Raw genomic sequence first — 16,504 nt, 5'->3', positions numbered from 1 at the left:
TGATATACTTCAGACCTTTTATGAAGTGAAATCTAATTTTAGATGTAAAAAACTTTAATTTAGTAACTGTAATTAAATTCTAGAAGTTTATGTATTGCGCATATGAACATATCTGCATGCCAATATGCTAATATGTTAAACATGCATTTGCGCAGTAAACAATAATGTATATCATATAATATAGAAAATAAAGACACATTTACATCGCATCGGTGAATTACTCAGTTTACGACAACTAGAACTAAATTAAAACCAGGACCTATATATAGCCGCGTTTACACTGGACCAGGTCTAGGACAAGTCCAGGTAATATGTGCCCCACGTTCACTCTGTCTTCCTTGTTGCTGATATATGATAGCCAAAGTATTTGACAAAATACTTAGAATAGGACCCAAAACACACCGGAAGGTGATAATACTATATATATCCTATATAAATCATACTATTAGGTTAAAAATTTGTCATGATTAGGTAAAGCCTAGATTCATATACAAGAATCCAAGAATGTGCACATTACCAAAATCTTGCCCCAGGTTAGGTCCAGGCCTGGCCCAGGCCACCTTCTGCTGTTGACCAGGATTTTGTGGCCTACACCAGGTCCATGCAGGCCTGGTCTAGGCCGGACAAACAATGTTCACATCTAGGCCTAGGCCTGGTCCAGGCCAGGTCAAACACGTAATGCAAACGCGGCTTGTTTCAGATACATATGCATGCATGAGTATTGTTGCTAGTTATCGTATTACGACGTAATGTTTTTTTTTTACTTTCGTGATAAATCTTGCAGGTCCAGCGTCCTTGATACACGAAATATGCTGGGTAGCATGTTGCTAAGTGTGTGAAACATATCTGACGAAATGTCCTAAAGGAAAGATATATTATTTAGCATTTATACGGATAAGCATGGTTAAACGGAGCGTGGTCAAAAAAAGCACGGTCAAAAATGAACCATCACGCTTTGCACGATATATATATTTAGTATTTTTGCATGCACAAGTGAATATATCAAATCCTGCATTCTGATTGGTCATATTTGACGTATTATAAGAAATTTCAAAATGCCGGCGGCTAGCCGTTTTGTGGACGTTTCTAGTTACAAAGAGAAAAGCGAACAAATTTCTTGTGTCAATTCACTAGTGAAAAAATACTAAAACAATTTTTCGGCTTAGGCTCGGTGATTATCGGGAAATAATATTCACCTCGACGTCGTCTCGAATAATGTTGCAACAAAGTAACAGCTACCAAAAATACACAAAAGTATTTCTCGACGTTTCGACAACATATACCACAGTGGTCATACGTGTTTTTGTTTTAGTGCGAGGTTGTGGCAACAGCAAAGCTATACAAATGTATCAAACCTAAACTTTATGAAGTCATATTCAACTTCTATTTCACAATGAATATTATTCAGTTACCTTCGGCAAAACAAACTGGATATTGAATGATTCAGAGCCACTCCAAGATGCACATTCCATCATAAAACCTATAGGTTCATCAAGAAACCTATATTATTACCTCTATTAGTCGATTCATATATGGGAGGTTATGTGCATCGACGTTTCAAATAGCGCTAATATAACAGTATTTTGCAAATGTAAAATTTTGCCTTTTTATTTCCATGTATAGATTTGCTATATCAACCACTAAATCTACCTCAACTTTCACCATTGCTTTTTGGGGGTTAGTCGAAAGCTTAAAAAAATCGAGCTGAAAAACCGGAGGAAACATTTTTAAAATTCCAGTATAATCTCTGCAGTGGCTTTCTAAAACACAATCTCATCTTTCAATTGAAATATTATAATGAACGTGAGACAATATATATGAATACCATTACACGTTTTCTTATTATATAATATATGTGTACTATTGGCGAATCCGCCATTGTGAAATCGATAATAGCTAACACATGTGCGATTATCGTGTTTGATCAAGCAATCGGGTATACGCGCCCTGGGAGTTAAAAACCTTTAATAAAAACAGACTTTTATTTTTATATAATAAAAAAAATGCGGTCACTCGTTCAATATTATTCTTAACACTCGAAATAAATTCTATATTTCCGCGCATCCATGTATTATTCTCTTCTATACACAGGGGTGAACAAAAAAAAAAGTAGCCCCCGTCGAATTGTGGCACAACAAGGAGGAATTTCGTTTTAAACTAATCGGTATATTTGTTTACATTTTTCAGGAAAAGCCAATCAGAATGCCTAATTTCTTAATACTTCATGTAAAATGGTATATATTGTACTTTTTATCAAGATTTATGCATTCTGATTGGGTTACTAAAAAAATAAACAAACTTGCTGATTGGCTAAAACGAAATTCCCCCTTGTTATGTAGCACACTTATACCGGGTGTCCCAAAAAAAAGTACCTATTTTTAATTTAACATAACTTATAAACGAACTAAAGAATTACAATCAAATAATCCATGTATAGTTGAGTAATGTCTAACTTAAAGTTTGATATATTGCATATGAGGTTTGAGCGAGTAGTTTCCGAGATATTCGCGTTTAAAGACACGGTAACGTTTTGAAATGTGTCAAAAATCAGCAAAAAATGGCTTGTTAAACGCAACAATCCGATATCTACAGGGGCAATTTCCTGGTCGACTCATGAGTAAACGCGGCGATTGGCCATGGCCTCCACGCTCTCCTGACCTGACGGTGTGTGATTTCTTCCTCTGGGGCTATTTAAAGCAGCAGAGCAACAACGCCATGACCAACAACCTTAAAACTTGGGAGAACTTCGCGAGGCGATTGTTAGGTCATGTCGCAATTTGGACGCCCACATGATTCAAAGGTCTTTTGATGGCATGCCGACACGGGCAAGAAAGTGCGTTGCTGCTGGTGGACATGAATTTGCAGATGAATAAGAACAAGTAAAACCCGATTTTAAAAAATAAATAAAAAATAAGTTACAAGACACCATGTTACGAACCGGTATTGTTGAAACAAGTTTAATAGGCCATTTTTCCCTGATTTTTGACAAGTTTCAAAACGTTGCTGCGACTTTAAACGCGAATATCTCGGAAACTACTCGTTCAAACTTCATATGTAATATATCAAACTTTAAGTTAGACATTATTCCACTTATTATGAATTATTTGATTGCAATTCTTCAGTTTGCTTACAAGTTCTGTTGAATTAAAAATAGGTACTTTTTTTTGGGACACCCGGTATAATTTCACTATATAATAGATGGTATAGAGCCAATAAATGTTTTGTGTTTGCGCGTATTTCTTTTGTTTTCGGAACTTGTTTAAAAGAATTGTGATTATAAACCCCAGATTAAAAAAATAAAATGTATTTGTAGCACTTTCCTTAAAAATTCAAGATGGCGGTTTTCGAGCAGATATGGATGGAAATTTTGAAATTGTGAAATAAATGTCTGTTTCAAAACAAATTCTTCTGAAAAGTAACCTTTAATTTTAATAATAATATATAGTCAATTTATTAACCGAAAAACCCTATCTCCTTAAAAAACCCAGCTATACCCAAAATTTCTACGATATACGTACAATTCATTACCATGTACCTGCACATTTGAATGCAAATGTTGTATCTTTAACAAATAGATTACAATGAACCGTTGTCTGTTCAGTTATAGATACACGGTATGACGTCATATGTGATAAGAACAAAAAAAGTGGCCACGAGCCGCCGGGGCGAGTCCAAAAAAAATCCAAAATTAAACCGGTAAAAAGAAAATTGCTGTGACGTCATTCCGTGCGTCTGTCCTCTTATAGATCATGGCTCTCGACCAACGAAATTGCTTGAATTCTTTACGTTATTATATAATTCAGACTACACAATATATAAATATCAATCACGTGACTATTGAATGTGGCTTATTTTGTTGACTCTTCTCTTGTTTCTTTATTAATATCAATTTTTGTTCGCCTTACTATGACATTTAAGAAATTTTCAAGACAGATTTCCAGCGATTTCCCAAAAAAATTAATGTATGCAGTACAATCACGTGATCCACATTTACGTATTATTTCCAGGTGATAACCTTTATGACAACGGCTGTGTATATATTATATATATATACCTTTAACACACTTCAGAACCAATTCTGCTCGCCTTGTACACCACGTTACTGTCATGTCCTGAAATTATGAATCAAAACATATAGCAGTGATACAAAAATACTGAGAGACGTCATAACATGCATATTTTTTAACGGGTTGGTTTTCTCTGCATGCAAGAAAAGCTATCTTTGAAAAATCTTTTGGTATAGGTAAAACCAGTATTGAAGTTATAAGGCCCATTATACATTTTTATTGTATGGCAAGCGTCACTTCCGGTGAAATGAGCTCATTGTTTGGCTAAAAAGAATTTTCAGCGGTCCAATACTTTCCCGTAATGGAGCAGCGTTACCGACGATCCATTACGAGATAAAAAATAGAGAAATTCTGAATGAAAAAGGCACAAATAAATGCTCAAGAGAAAATTTAATTGATTTTGCAATTAATAAGACTCCACCAGACAGTTTAGGTAAACTAAATAATTCAATATTTTGTTTTTGTTTTTATCAAATGCGTACCAGGCTTCTCCTATAAGAAGTGACCAATATATTTTTTTCAGACAAACCAATTCTTTAGTTGGTAAAATACCTAATTCAAAGTACCACCTACGAAAATGGGTTATTTTATAGAAGTTTTTCTATCAGTTTTTTCAGTAGTTGAATAATGTTTTTAAGATATTCACGGCTCAACCAAGTGAATTTCTCGCTAGCTCTAAGAGGGACAAACCTCTGTCATTTCCTCCGCCAGCAAAACAGGTAGTGTTATGGTGTGAATATTTTGACGTGAAGCTGTATGCAGGACATTACGCAAACCACTGACGATTGCATTTCGTGCTGCAAGGGTGGGCGATTTTAGAGAGTCGTCGACGACCAGATGAAACACAACATGTACTTGAGAAAGATTGGAGTGACGTGTAATGTAAAAATTACCTAAAGTAAATATTATAGATAAAAAGTAAATATTATTAAGTAGTAACTGGCAAGAAATATCGACAAAGTTTTTCTAACTCACCAGTCTCCATGGTTGAAGTTTTAAAAGCTTCATCATTTCTTGCGTCGATAGCCCCACTTATTTGCATCTTTTTCTGTCGTCTTTCCTCCAAATTCTGTTGAATCATACAAAACTGCTTATCCAAGTCAGGAAAATGGAAGTCCGTGGACTGCTGACATATGGACGCAAACTCTACAGGATAGCAAACAAATAATCAAACAGGTTATAAGATATTTAGAACAATATATTTCTCAAGTATTATATTATATAGTTTTACCAATATATATAATCGTAAAAAACAAAACGTTCTTGCATCGTCTTATTTCACCTCCTTTTTTTCTGGTTTTAAACCACCGGTGTTAATAGAATACAGTACAACGATACCTTTCTTAATTCCAGTGTAGGAGTTAATTCTATTGTCGACAAGCAAAACCAAGCCGGAGAGTGATTGAGAATACAAGGACATTGCAGTTTGAATTCTTTGGGGTTGTGCCCATATACTAGTCCTAAACGACAAAATGGGATGTTACAATGCACTCCCGCTGTTTCTTCCATCTTGAGCGTGCTAGAACCGGATTTATTAGTGGAAAATTATAGTCATGCATTCTTGCTCTAATTTCTGTATTTAACCAGTCATTATTAGAAGTTCATACTTGCAGCAATAATATATATACTCCAATACATGTTCACGATTATGTTCACGACAATTACGACAAAATGAAAGCGAGGCCTTACCTATAACCATATACGCTATGGAATTTGTGCATGCATAAAAGATATTTGCAGAAAACTTTTATGTTCCAAACCATTATATAGAGAATTTAATTCAATAATTATAAACTTTTATGTTCCAAACCATTATATAGAGAATTTAATTCAATAATTATTAACTTTTATGTTCCAAACCATTATATAGAGAATTTAATTCAATAATTATAAAATATACATTTTTGAAGGAATTACATTCCATACCCTTGCTTAGCAGGTTTATAACGACATAAATCGAGAAGATCACAACACATCAACCTAAGATTATGCGTTGATTTCATCTGTGCTCCTAGAAAACGTAATAATATAATTTAAAAATCTTCATTTCAGCTATACATTACATCTTTTTAAGCAAACGTCCGCGGTTATTTTTTAATTTCTACACAACAATAACATGCATAAATGATACAATATATGTTGCAAGGTTGATCTAGCTCGTATTGTACGTGAGCATTAGCCTGTAACTGTAAGCATAGATATTGCTGGCTAAATATATGTTTCAGGAATCGAGACCTATGATATGTTACAGCAAACGCTAAAAGGTTACATTTACTAAAAGGCTACACGATTTCATATTTTTAATTCCTCCCGGTGAAACTAGGGCCCGTTTTATAAGAAGATTATATGCGATATATATATCAATGTTTGTTGACCAAGTTAATTCCGTGATTACTAAAAAACAAACAACATTAATTTCCTGATTATTTAATTTCTGCAAATTGTGAACCCTGTACGATTACGAACATTGTTAACGAACCTAAGTGTATCGTAAAACTTTCTTCCAACATCTGATTGTGCACCTCATCAGGGAGCAAGCTAACGGTAGATGCACTGCGAGATCTAAAGCTGTGAAAATAATACATTGAATGAATTCGAGTGCTATTTTTCAGCATTACAAAAGGAGTTATTTGCCGTAGCGAATAATAAGTTTATTGCTTGCGTGTATTATTCTTAGTTTATTTGTAGTTTGTAGATAACGTTATAGCTATATATGGTAGTGCACGCGTAGAGCAATGGAGGGAAACTCTTTTGTAAACTGGCCTATCTATAGATTTGAGTACAGGGAAACTTTGTTACGTTTTGGAAAACGTGCTCTTTGGAAAGTTCAAGGCTATTCGCACTTTGCTACAGTTAAGTAATATTCCCCTCACGTGCATGGAGCATGTTTCACGTGCACAGTCAGCATACCTATATAAAGAGATCCGAAAGGTTCAAGGTCATTCCATATATTTGTCTTCGTCGAAGCAAATTCGGAAGTTTTCACCCGACCCTCCCTCCCTTTCTCTAGGTTGTGAGCTACGATAATTTCTAAGTAATTATGATGGTGTGGGCGTTTTTTATCACCCCACCTTTTCTGTGCTGTACTAAAATACGAACATTGTAACAATTAGCTATAATTTGTTACTTTTGGTTGAATTAAATCGGCATGTGCTCCGGCACATTGCCATTATTTTATCCAAAAAGTGTCATTGTTTATTGCAGTTGCATGCCTTTAATTTGCCCAGAAAACAGAGCTCACCAGTCTCGGAAACCGCCGGCACTTCCTATAGGGTTCGTAGTTGAAACGGAAGCGATAAAAGTAAATTGACGTTTCTGAAATATGTATAAGAATATAAAAATGTTCTAATTAATCTAATCTAATTAATTAGGTCTTTTAATTAACTTTGTTAAGGTTTGCCCTATACTTATTGTCGCAAGAAGTTGAAATTTCAAACCGTAAAAAGAATTTTTCAATTTCATCTTTGCAAATTAGATTTAAAAATACAAGCGCGTATGTACAAACTTCTGGAATGTATACACTCATCATTTATAGACCAGAGAGGCGAGAATTTGGGGAAATATTATCTAAAGTGCACTATTGTACGAAATATTACCCTCGCTTGCGTCATCATTCAGATTTTAACGGTCATGCTGCGTGGCGAGACCACTATATAGGCAACGTACGTGACAGGCATTCTAGTCAGAATTTGATGATAAATTTCAACAAGGCAAAAAATTCTTAACTTTATATTCATTTATAAAAGGAAAATTTTCCTATCCACTGGCGGCAAGGAATAGATGAGGTTCTCGCGCCTCCCGCCCACTGATCTGAAATAAGAGCTCCCGCCCCCCTACCGTTACATTAGTTAATGAAGCCTCGAAAGGTGAAAAATATATTCAGCAGGGTCATGTAAATTAAAATAAATATATACCTTTCAAAAGAACCACCCGGATCTAAAAAAGTTAAAATCAAGTAAAAAAACGGTAAAATCAAGAAACAATTTACTACTCGACCCTTTTGGAGAGAAAGAATGCAAAGAGGAAATAAATTGTTCATATGTTTTTTAAACACGCACCGTTTGTCCACTGTACTACAATAATACTAAAATACTAAATTGACTTCGCAATATATTACGTACAACACACCTTTGCTTGACGTCTGGACAAGATCTTCGTGCACTTTACCAACCCATTCTTGATATTCTCTTTTTTGAACTTCTTGAAGGTCTGACAAAGCACTCGACCATTGCGTCGATATCATCTGCAGAATGTAATAAATGAAGGATTTTCTGTGTTGATCTGTTTCTGGTTGTGCCACACCTCTTATCTTAACAGACTAAAAGTTCTGAATTTTTTTTCAATTTCACTCAATTGTACTCTAAATATACAGGAAAGCATCAACAAATTAGGGACCAATATAGTAACCTGTGTATCTTCACAATGTCTTGCGGCAAGATTATTTACTGATTCGTGATAGTTATCCGAATTAATGCCAGCAACTCCAGGTTCCAGTGCTTCTTTCATTTCCTTATTTTGCCTGAATCGGTAAAGAAAGTTGAAAAAATTGGTGTTTACAATTTGAGACTTTTTGGACAATTTGGAAAGTTCTTCACAACTAAATTTTAGACCGGCTCTGGGATAAATCGCCTTAAATCACTATTTTATTTGAGCAAGTATCTCTTAAACCACCCTAAATCAAGTTGTAATAAATAGCATTAAGTCATATCCTTACGGTCCCAAAGCTCCCAAGTCAAGTTTAGACGATGCTAACAACTGTTGTGAGGAAAAGCAAAGCGAATATGTTTTGCCAAAATATATCATGCAGTTTAGGCACAAGAACATAAAATCCATACATCTTCTTCCAAACTATATCTTATATGATATAGAGCGCCCATGACATTGGCCCTATGCATTGGCCCCATGTAAAGCAAACTTTCGACCTAATGACGTAAGGCAACAAGATGCAGACTTTAAGGTTTTCTTATGACCTCTTTCGCATTCCTTTCTCAAGGGATGGTATTTTGGCTATGTCCAAGACAAAACATCCTTCTTTAATGCATGCATGAAAAAAAATAAATAAATATGGAAATAAGCCAATGACAAGAAAATGAGGCTTAGAGTTAGAGGCCTGATTCTTAAGTCTCTGTGATATAATTAGCATAAGCATACTCTGCCCTCCCGGGTGAGTATATTTGTAAAGTATTTAGGTTTGAATAATGAAGATTGTCGGGGCTGTTGAGAGTCCACCATCTTGAACGAATGTCCTTATTTTACATGGTGTCAGGTTCCTTATGAATCCGTGCCGAATTCAAGCCATCGTGCTTGAATCTGTATGAAAATAGAAAGAAGAGTTCTTTCTAAGTATAATAGTTCAGTAAACGGAAAAAAAAACACAGTATCCAATGGCGAAATTTAAGACCCCAGAAATGTCTTGGGTTGCACAAGATTTAAATCAAGAATGGCGTCGATTCTATAGGCAAGCAATGTGTATTTTTGAAGGTCCTTTACACGATAAAGAGGATAGCGTTAAAGTCAGTTATGTTAAATTGTGGGTGGGCGATAAAGGACTTGATGTATTCGAAGGATTTACATTCGCTGAACCCGCCGATGCAAAGAAATTAGACATTGTATTAAAGAAATTCGAGGACTATTGTACTCCACGTAAGAACTATATCATGGCCGCTTTGAAATTCAATGAAAGACGTCAAGGAGAGAATGAGAGTTTTGAGTCCTTCGTAACAGACCTCAGGATTTTGGTAAAGGATTGTGGTTATAGAGACGAGGAACGTATGGTTCGTGATGCGATCGTGTTTAGTTGTAAACATATAAAGGTTCGTGAGAAGTGTATCGATTTGGCTGATACTTTGACATTAGAAAAGGCTATTGAAATTGGACGAAGCCATGAAACCAATTTAGCTAGTTTAAAGAAGCTCACAAAAGAAGAAGACCCCAGCATTAATGCCATTAAACAGGAACAGTATCGTCAGCGGGACCCTCGAAATCGTCGATATTCAAATAAACGGCAGACAGAGCGAGAAAACCCGAATGCGGAAGGGGACAGCATGTTGAAGGATAGGTGTGGAAGATGTGGTTTCGATAAAAGTCACCAGAAATGCCCAGCAATGGGTCAACAATGTAGACGATGCCAAAAGATGAATCACTACGCAAAGGTTTGCCGAGCCAAACCAGTTAACAACGTACAGTTACACAAAAAAGAGGACACTAGTTCCGAGGATAGTGATGATTACTCATCCTTATTTGTATATGCAATTGGGTCAACCATTCCATCTGAGGACGAACAGTTTTACGAAACTGTTGATGTAGAAAGTACTAAGGTTAAATTTCAGTTGGACAGTGGGGCGAAAGCGAATGTTATGTCTCTCAAGACCTATTACAACCTTAAGTGTACATCTCTCCGCCCACTGAAGAAAACAAATATGGTTTTGATTTCTTTTTCCAAGCATAAACTAAAACCATTTGGAGAAGTTGTGTTAAAAGTAAAGTATAAAGACCACATAGAAGATGTAAAATTTTTTGTTGTGGAAGCTGAAGTTGAATCTGTCCTTAGTGGAAACACTTGTGTCAAACTTGGTTTGCTGAAGAGAGTTTACCAAGTTGTAAGTCAAAAAGCAGCACCAGAGAAAGTTGAATTGGATGACTACCCAGAGCTGTTCAAAGGATTGGGCTGTTTACCTGGTGATTATCATATCGAATTAAATGAAGGTGCCACCCCTGTTGTTCATGCTCCAAGAAAAGTACCCATTCCACAAAGAGAAAAGGTTATCGAAGAGCTTAAAAGAATGGAAAGACTTGGTGTGATTGTGCGACAGGAAGAAGCGACAGATTGGGTTAACTCGATGGTCGTGGTTCAAAAGCCTAATGGTGCAGTGAGGCTGTGTATTGATCCGAGGGATTTGAATGCCGCCATGAAAAGGTCCCACCATCCGATGAAGACTGTGGATGAAGTCGCCAGTCGTCTCGAAGGTGCTAATATCTTTAGCATATTGGATGCGAAGAATGGTTTCTGGCAACTGAAGCTGGATGAAGAGTCTTCACTCCTTTGTACCTTCAACACACCAATAGGACGGTACAGATTTACAAGGCTACCTTTTGGGGTAAAATGTGCCCCAGAGATCTTCCAAAGAACCATGGATAGAATGGTTGAAGATTTAGATGGTGTGGAGGTTATTATGGATGATGTAATCGTCGCCGGGGATGAAACAACGCATGATGAACGATTGAACAAATTCTTGGAGCGAGCATCGACGCAAGGGTTAAAGCTCAATCGAGAAAAATGTAAGATTCGCCAAACAGAAGTGCCTTATGTAGGGCATCTCCTCACAGCAGGAGGCTTGAAGATGGATCCTCGGAAAGTTGAAGCTATTCGAGAAATGCCAACGCCAAATAACAAAGAAGACGTCAAACGGTTTCTTGGATTTGTGCAATTCCTAAGTCGATATATTCCTGGGTTATCCAAAGTGGATGCACCGCTGAGAGAACTTGAGAAAGCCGACGTACTGTTTCACTGGGATCGACCACAGCAAATAAGCTTTGAGAAGATCAAGAAACTTGTCTCACAATCACCAGTCCTACAGTATTATGATGTCACCAAACCGGTAACAATCCAGTGTGATGCAAGTGGCAAAGGATTAGGAGCAGTGTTACTACAAGAGGGAAAGCCTGTGTGTTATGCTTCTCGAGCTCTTACGGACACTGAGAGCAGATATGCTGCCATTGAAGCCGAAATGCTTGCAGTAGTCTTCGCTTGTCGTAAGTTCCATCAGTATATATATGGCAGAAGTGTGATTGTCGAGACAGACCATAAACCACTACAAGCCATCAGCAGCAAGCCATTATCGCAGGTTCCGTTGCGACTTCAGAAAATGATTCTTAACGTGCGTGGATACGACGTGGAGATCCGTTATGTTCCTGGCTGTAAACAAGTATTGGCTGACACTCTGAGTCGAGCATCTTTGCCAAATAGCGAACAGGAAAATTATGCAGAATTCCAGGAAGTTCATATGGTTCTTGCAGTTTCGGACGAGCGATATGAGGAATTCCAGAAAGAAACCAAAACCGATCCGGAACTACAAGCCGTCATTACGTTAGTGAAGAGTGGTTGGCCGGATACGAAACAACAAGTTCCTGTCGCAGCCAGACCTTACTGGACATTCAGAGATGAAGTTGTAACAGCAGACGGGTTGCTCTTTAAAGGAACACGCCTAATCGTGCCAAGAGTTCTTAGACCAGATATGCTTCGTCAAATTCACAAGAGTCATCTGGGGATAGTCAAATGTAGACAAAGAGCCAGAGATGTATTATTTTGGCCTGGCATGTCAGTACAGATTGAAGAAATGGTTACTAATTGTAGCGTGTGTGCCGATTATGCGAAGAAGCAGCCTTCAGAGCCTTTGAAACCAACCGTCCCTCCAAAGTTTCCGTGGGAAAAGATAGGAACCGATCTGTTTGAATTTCGTGGAGAACATTTTTTGGTTTCTGTGTGTTACCGCAGTAAGTTTCCAGAGGTCACCAAGATGGAATCTACAAGAAGTAGTGCTGTCGTAGACGAGCTCAAACGCCAATTCGGTGTCCATGGAATTCCAGCCGAGGTCATTTCTGATAATGGGCCCCAATACAGTAGTCGCGAGTTCCAAGAATTTGCAAAAGAGTATGGTTTTAAACATACCACCAGCTCACCGCACTTTCCAAGAGCAAATGGAGAAGCAGAAAGAGCCATCCAAACTATTAAGAATTTGTGGCGAAAAAATAATGATAAGTACTTAGCCCTACTTCACTATCGGACAACGCCGTTACCTAACATTGAACTGTCTCCTGCTCAACTACTTATGGGACGTCGACTGCGAAACGACTTGCCTGTGATGGAAGGTTTACTTCAACCTGCTAACACCAGCCCACAACGTATTTCCGAATATTTAATGAAGACTAAAGAAGACCAGAAAAAGTACTACAACAAGCATGCAAGTAAGGAGCTGAAAGAACTACAGCCTGGAGCTAAAGTCCGGTTAGAACCGTGGACGTATTCCAGAGAATGGAAACCAGCGACGGTACTGGGGCATCACCATACGCCAAGATCATATATAGTGCAAACGGATGATGGAAGAAAGTATCGCCGCAATCGACAGCATTTGCGAGTTGGACCAGCCCTTGGATCTGACAGTAACGACCAAACTATAGCTCCGGCAGTTGACAAAGAAATGTCATCTCCCGAGAATGCAGTTTCACCGTCCGTTGGTTCTGACCAATCCACTGCCTCATCGACCGTGAATCCAGATCCCTTACCCTTACCAGAAATATCCCCACCACCTGGACCACCTGTCAAGACCACCAGCCCGTACGTTACAAGAAGTGGTCGATTAGTGGTGAAACCCAAACGATTTGGGTGGTAACGTTAGAAACATTATTTGACATTAATTTTAGTTATTTTTATAAGTTTAATGAACTTATTATCTTACGTTTATATTTGACTTTGCTTTATCTAGAACATTTACCATTTTGTCTTAGTAACTTGAACTTTAATTTATTTAGAATTTAGGCTATTATTAAAAAGGGAAAGATGTGATATAATTAGCATAAGCATACTCTGCCCTCCCGGGTGAGTATATTTGTAAAGTATTTAGGTTTGAATAATGAAGATTGTCGGGGCTGTTGAGAGTCCACCATCTTGAACGAATGTCCTTATTTTACAGTCTCGTTTTGGTTTTAAAGGTTTTTTTAGTCCCGAATGGATGGAATTTTTTTCATGTATGTGTTGAAGGATGATGTTTCGCATGCATGTTTGAAAGAGGTTCTAAGTTAAAAACAATGAAGTTGTGACGTGTAACTAAAAAAGTATAAAAATTAAAACAATCAATATACTTTTGTTCTAACTTGTCCAAAGCAGCATCTCTTTGTGCCAACATATCCTGAACAGCTAATGCATAGGTATTCTCTAACTGAAGTAATGTCTCTAAGGATGCTGAATGGATGAGGAGGTGGTACATCTCAGAGAAGGTCAGTTCCTCGGTTTTCACTTCTTTTGCATCAGAATATTTTGAGCATTCTTGTGTAAAAGCTTCGTTCCATGAATCAATCGCTATCTCAGCTTGTTTTGCATTGTGTGTACATATCTCTAAAATTTCATCTGCTTGATCATCAAAAAATGCATTATTTTCTTTCCTCATGAAAAGCGTAAGACAATTCAGTAAATCTAAAAGCAATTAGAATGAAACCAATCAAATACAAAATCGATGCAGTAGCCTCTTTTTGATTTGATTTGTAGGTTTCATTTAGTACTTCAAAAAGTGTTTAATGTCTACTAACAGTTTGCCTTTTCACTAGTACTATACTAGGTTACCCATGGGTAGAAATGCTGCCTGAAAGCACGATGTCAGTGTTCGGGTTGCCAATCTCGTTCCCACGGAAATTCACTACGAAGGATCCTGTACGAAGGCTGTTTATAGCTTAATCTATTTCCTAGTTGAATTTTTAATATTTTATTTAATCCTTGACCCCAGTGTTTGCTATTTTGGTTGCTATTTACTTATGGAGTAGTTTGTTCGATGATCTATGAACCCTTTGTAAAATTTACCTGTTATGGTAGTGCATGTGGTTCAAAATTTATCTCTGCCAATTTACTTTGGATTTTAGATAGTTGCGGAGATCTACATATTGAAGATTTTATGATGCGATTAAGTTCTCGGACTGTTTTTAAGACATCTTCATCCGCCTGGCATGATAATGGAATATGCAATGGATAATTTGCAATATTGCTTGTCATTCAGCTACTACAGATTTATTCTGTAGTGATGCGAAATAGCAGCGTGGCTAGAAGTTTGCCTGCGTGAATTAAGCATCGTCACTAAATTAGTTCTGACGCACATTTCGATACTATACATTTACGTGGTTTGATAGAAAACGTATGGCAGAATTCGAGTATATAAGTTGCCAATATGTCGGCCGGCCAACCTATAGAAATTGTTGGCGCATTCACATGTTGATATATCGCCTGCTTTGTTGATATATCGCTTGTTGCCAAGGATCGATAGATCAAAAACATTATCATGGCCAATTCGTTATCTTGAAGTACATTTCTGGCGTTTTCAACGCTTCGAATCTCTACACGAATAATAAATTCGTTGGAATATTTAGCGCGCAGACCAAGGTGGCAGTCCATAATGTGAGGTTTTACCCGATGCCTAGCCGTTTCTTGTCATGACATGTCATTTTTATCCAGCCGCAATGCGTGCAGCCACAAGTGAAAGAATGTATAAGAACTTCCAGAATGCAATGCACATAGCAAAATCAATATTTTCCCTCCTAATATATAGATTAGGAGGAGTGCTGCCTTGCTCGCTTGCTTCAGGCCTGCTTGCTGCGGCAGCAATAAAGTTGTGTTTATGTATGCCATTGAAAAAACCTTTTACCAAATTATCTTAAAATGTATATTACCAAAATTGGTCAGTTATTGTAGTCATATATGGACTTACAGTATAATCTTTTTGTCCACTTTTTTATAACAAAATAAAAACCCAACATAATGACTAATGACATTGCTCCTGAAGCCTGGTTTTGATTTCATTTAGTCATAATTGTCATGAACAAGTGATTTTCACTGATGAGAAATAGTTTGGATGTAAATTTGTCCTTATTTTAGTAATTAAATGGTTATGCTGACTGAACCATACAAAAGGCATACATAGAAATATTCTATCACATCAGCCACCTTTACATGCATGTATGAATGTTGGTGTGTTGGTCAGCTTAAAATATTTTAATGATTTAGCCTGTGGTGCAAGTGTGACCAATGGATACAATTGCAACAAGCACAAACCCTACAGATACAGTTTGAAGAACCATCCCACTCCCATCACCAAGTCATAATTTCAAGTTGGGTCATGTACTGATTGAAATTGTGCAAACTGCACAACCATGAGTTAAAAAAAATACTAGTAAGTAGTAAATATATAGAAGACATCAAAATTTTGTGCCCGATACTTTCCACACTAGGGTCAGATCACAACTACAATGTATAATTGAGGTTGCATTATACTTGCATGAAACCCAGTAGTTTATAGCAAAATGTAATAAAAAATACCCTCTTCCAAGTAGGCTGGCAAATTGTGATAATTCACAATTCTCTTCGTCAATTCATTCACTTTTGAAACATCAGCTGGGATTGTTACATTTGTCAGAAACTTACACAACTTGTCCTCATTCACAAACTCAAAACTAAATTCCTTTGTTAAACCAGACATCCTGATTGCATTATCATTCATATGCACAAAAACATTGCTACTAATGTATTTTTTCCTGTTTTTGAGTATTTGAACATAATAACAAATTACAAATAGCTCAGTCTCATTGCTGTACCACTGGTTACCACTGATACAGTAGAACCAGAACCAACTACCATATCTGAGCCCACGACTTCATCTTCAATGGCATCTATGTCAGTG

The 16,504-nt window shown here is 37.0% G+C and overlaps 1 protein-coding gene across 1 annotated transcript; it reads right to left on the bottom strand.

Annotated features, from left to right (window-relative positions):
• Nucleotides 1-752: 752 nt before the first annotated feature.
• Nucleotides 753-16,465, bottom strand: LOC114540527 (protein C12orf4 homolog). Its single transcript, XM_028560647.1, has 13 exons — nucleotides 16,144-16,465; nucleotides 13,926-14,256; nucleotides 8,475-8,586; nucleotides 8,196-8,310; nucleotides 7,982-8,003; nucleotides 6,547-6,635; nucleotides 5,994-6,078; nucleotides 5,406-5,527; nucleotides 5,043-5,213; nucleotides 4,758-4,960; nucleotides 4,055-4,112; nucleotides 1,413-1,480; nucleotides 753-859 (listed from the first exon to the last, which is right to left on the bottom strand). Exons 1-13 carry the CDS (start codon nucleotides 16,322-16,324, stop codon nucleotides 761-763), a joined length of 1,656 nt encoding a protein of 551 aa, XP_028416448.1. The 5' UTR covers nucleotides 16,325-16,465; the 3' UTR covers nucleotides 753-760.
• Between the last annotated feature and the right edge of the window lie 39 nt (nucleotides 16,466-16,504).

Source organism: Dendronephthya gigantea, unplaced genomic scaffold (assembly GCF_004324835.1).
Source record: "Dendronephthya gigantea isolate DGI-Jeju-01 unplaced genomic scaffold, DenGig_1.0 000238F, whole genome shotgun sequence".
NCBI lineage: Eukaryota > Metazoa > Cnidaria > Anthozoa > Malacalcyonacea > Nephtheidae > Dendronephthya > Dendronephthya gigantea.
This window is presented reverse-complemented; position numbering and strand designations above follow the sequence as displayed.

Excerpts from the sequence above, each read along its gene's own strand:
- LOC114540527 (XM_028560647.1), bottom strand. The coding sequence starts at position 16,324 with ATGAATGATAATGCAATCAGGATGTCTGGTTTAACAAAGGAATTTAGT. Across the intron at positions 4,113-4,757 it reads TGGCGGAGGAAATGACAGAG|GACATGACAGTAACGTGGTG; the intron begins GTTTGTCCCTCT and ends TCATAATTTCAG. Across the intron at positions 1,481-4,054 it reads GGTTCTGAAGTGTGTTAAAG|GTTTTATGATGGAATGTGCA; the intron begins GTATATATATAT and ends ATGAACCTATAG.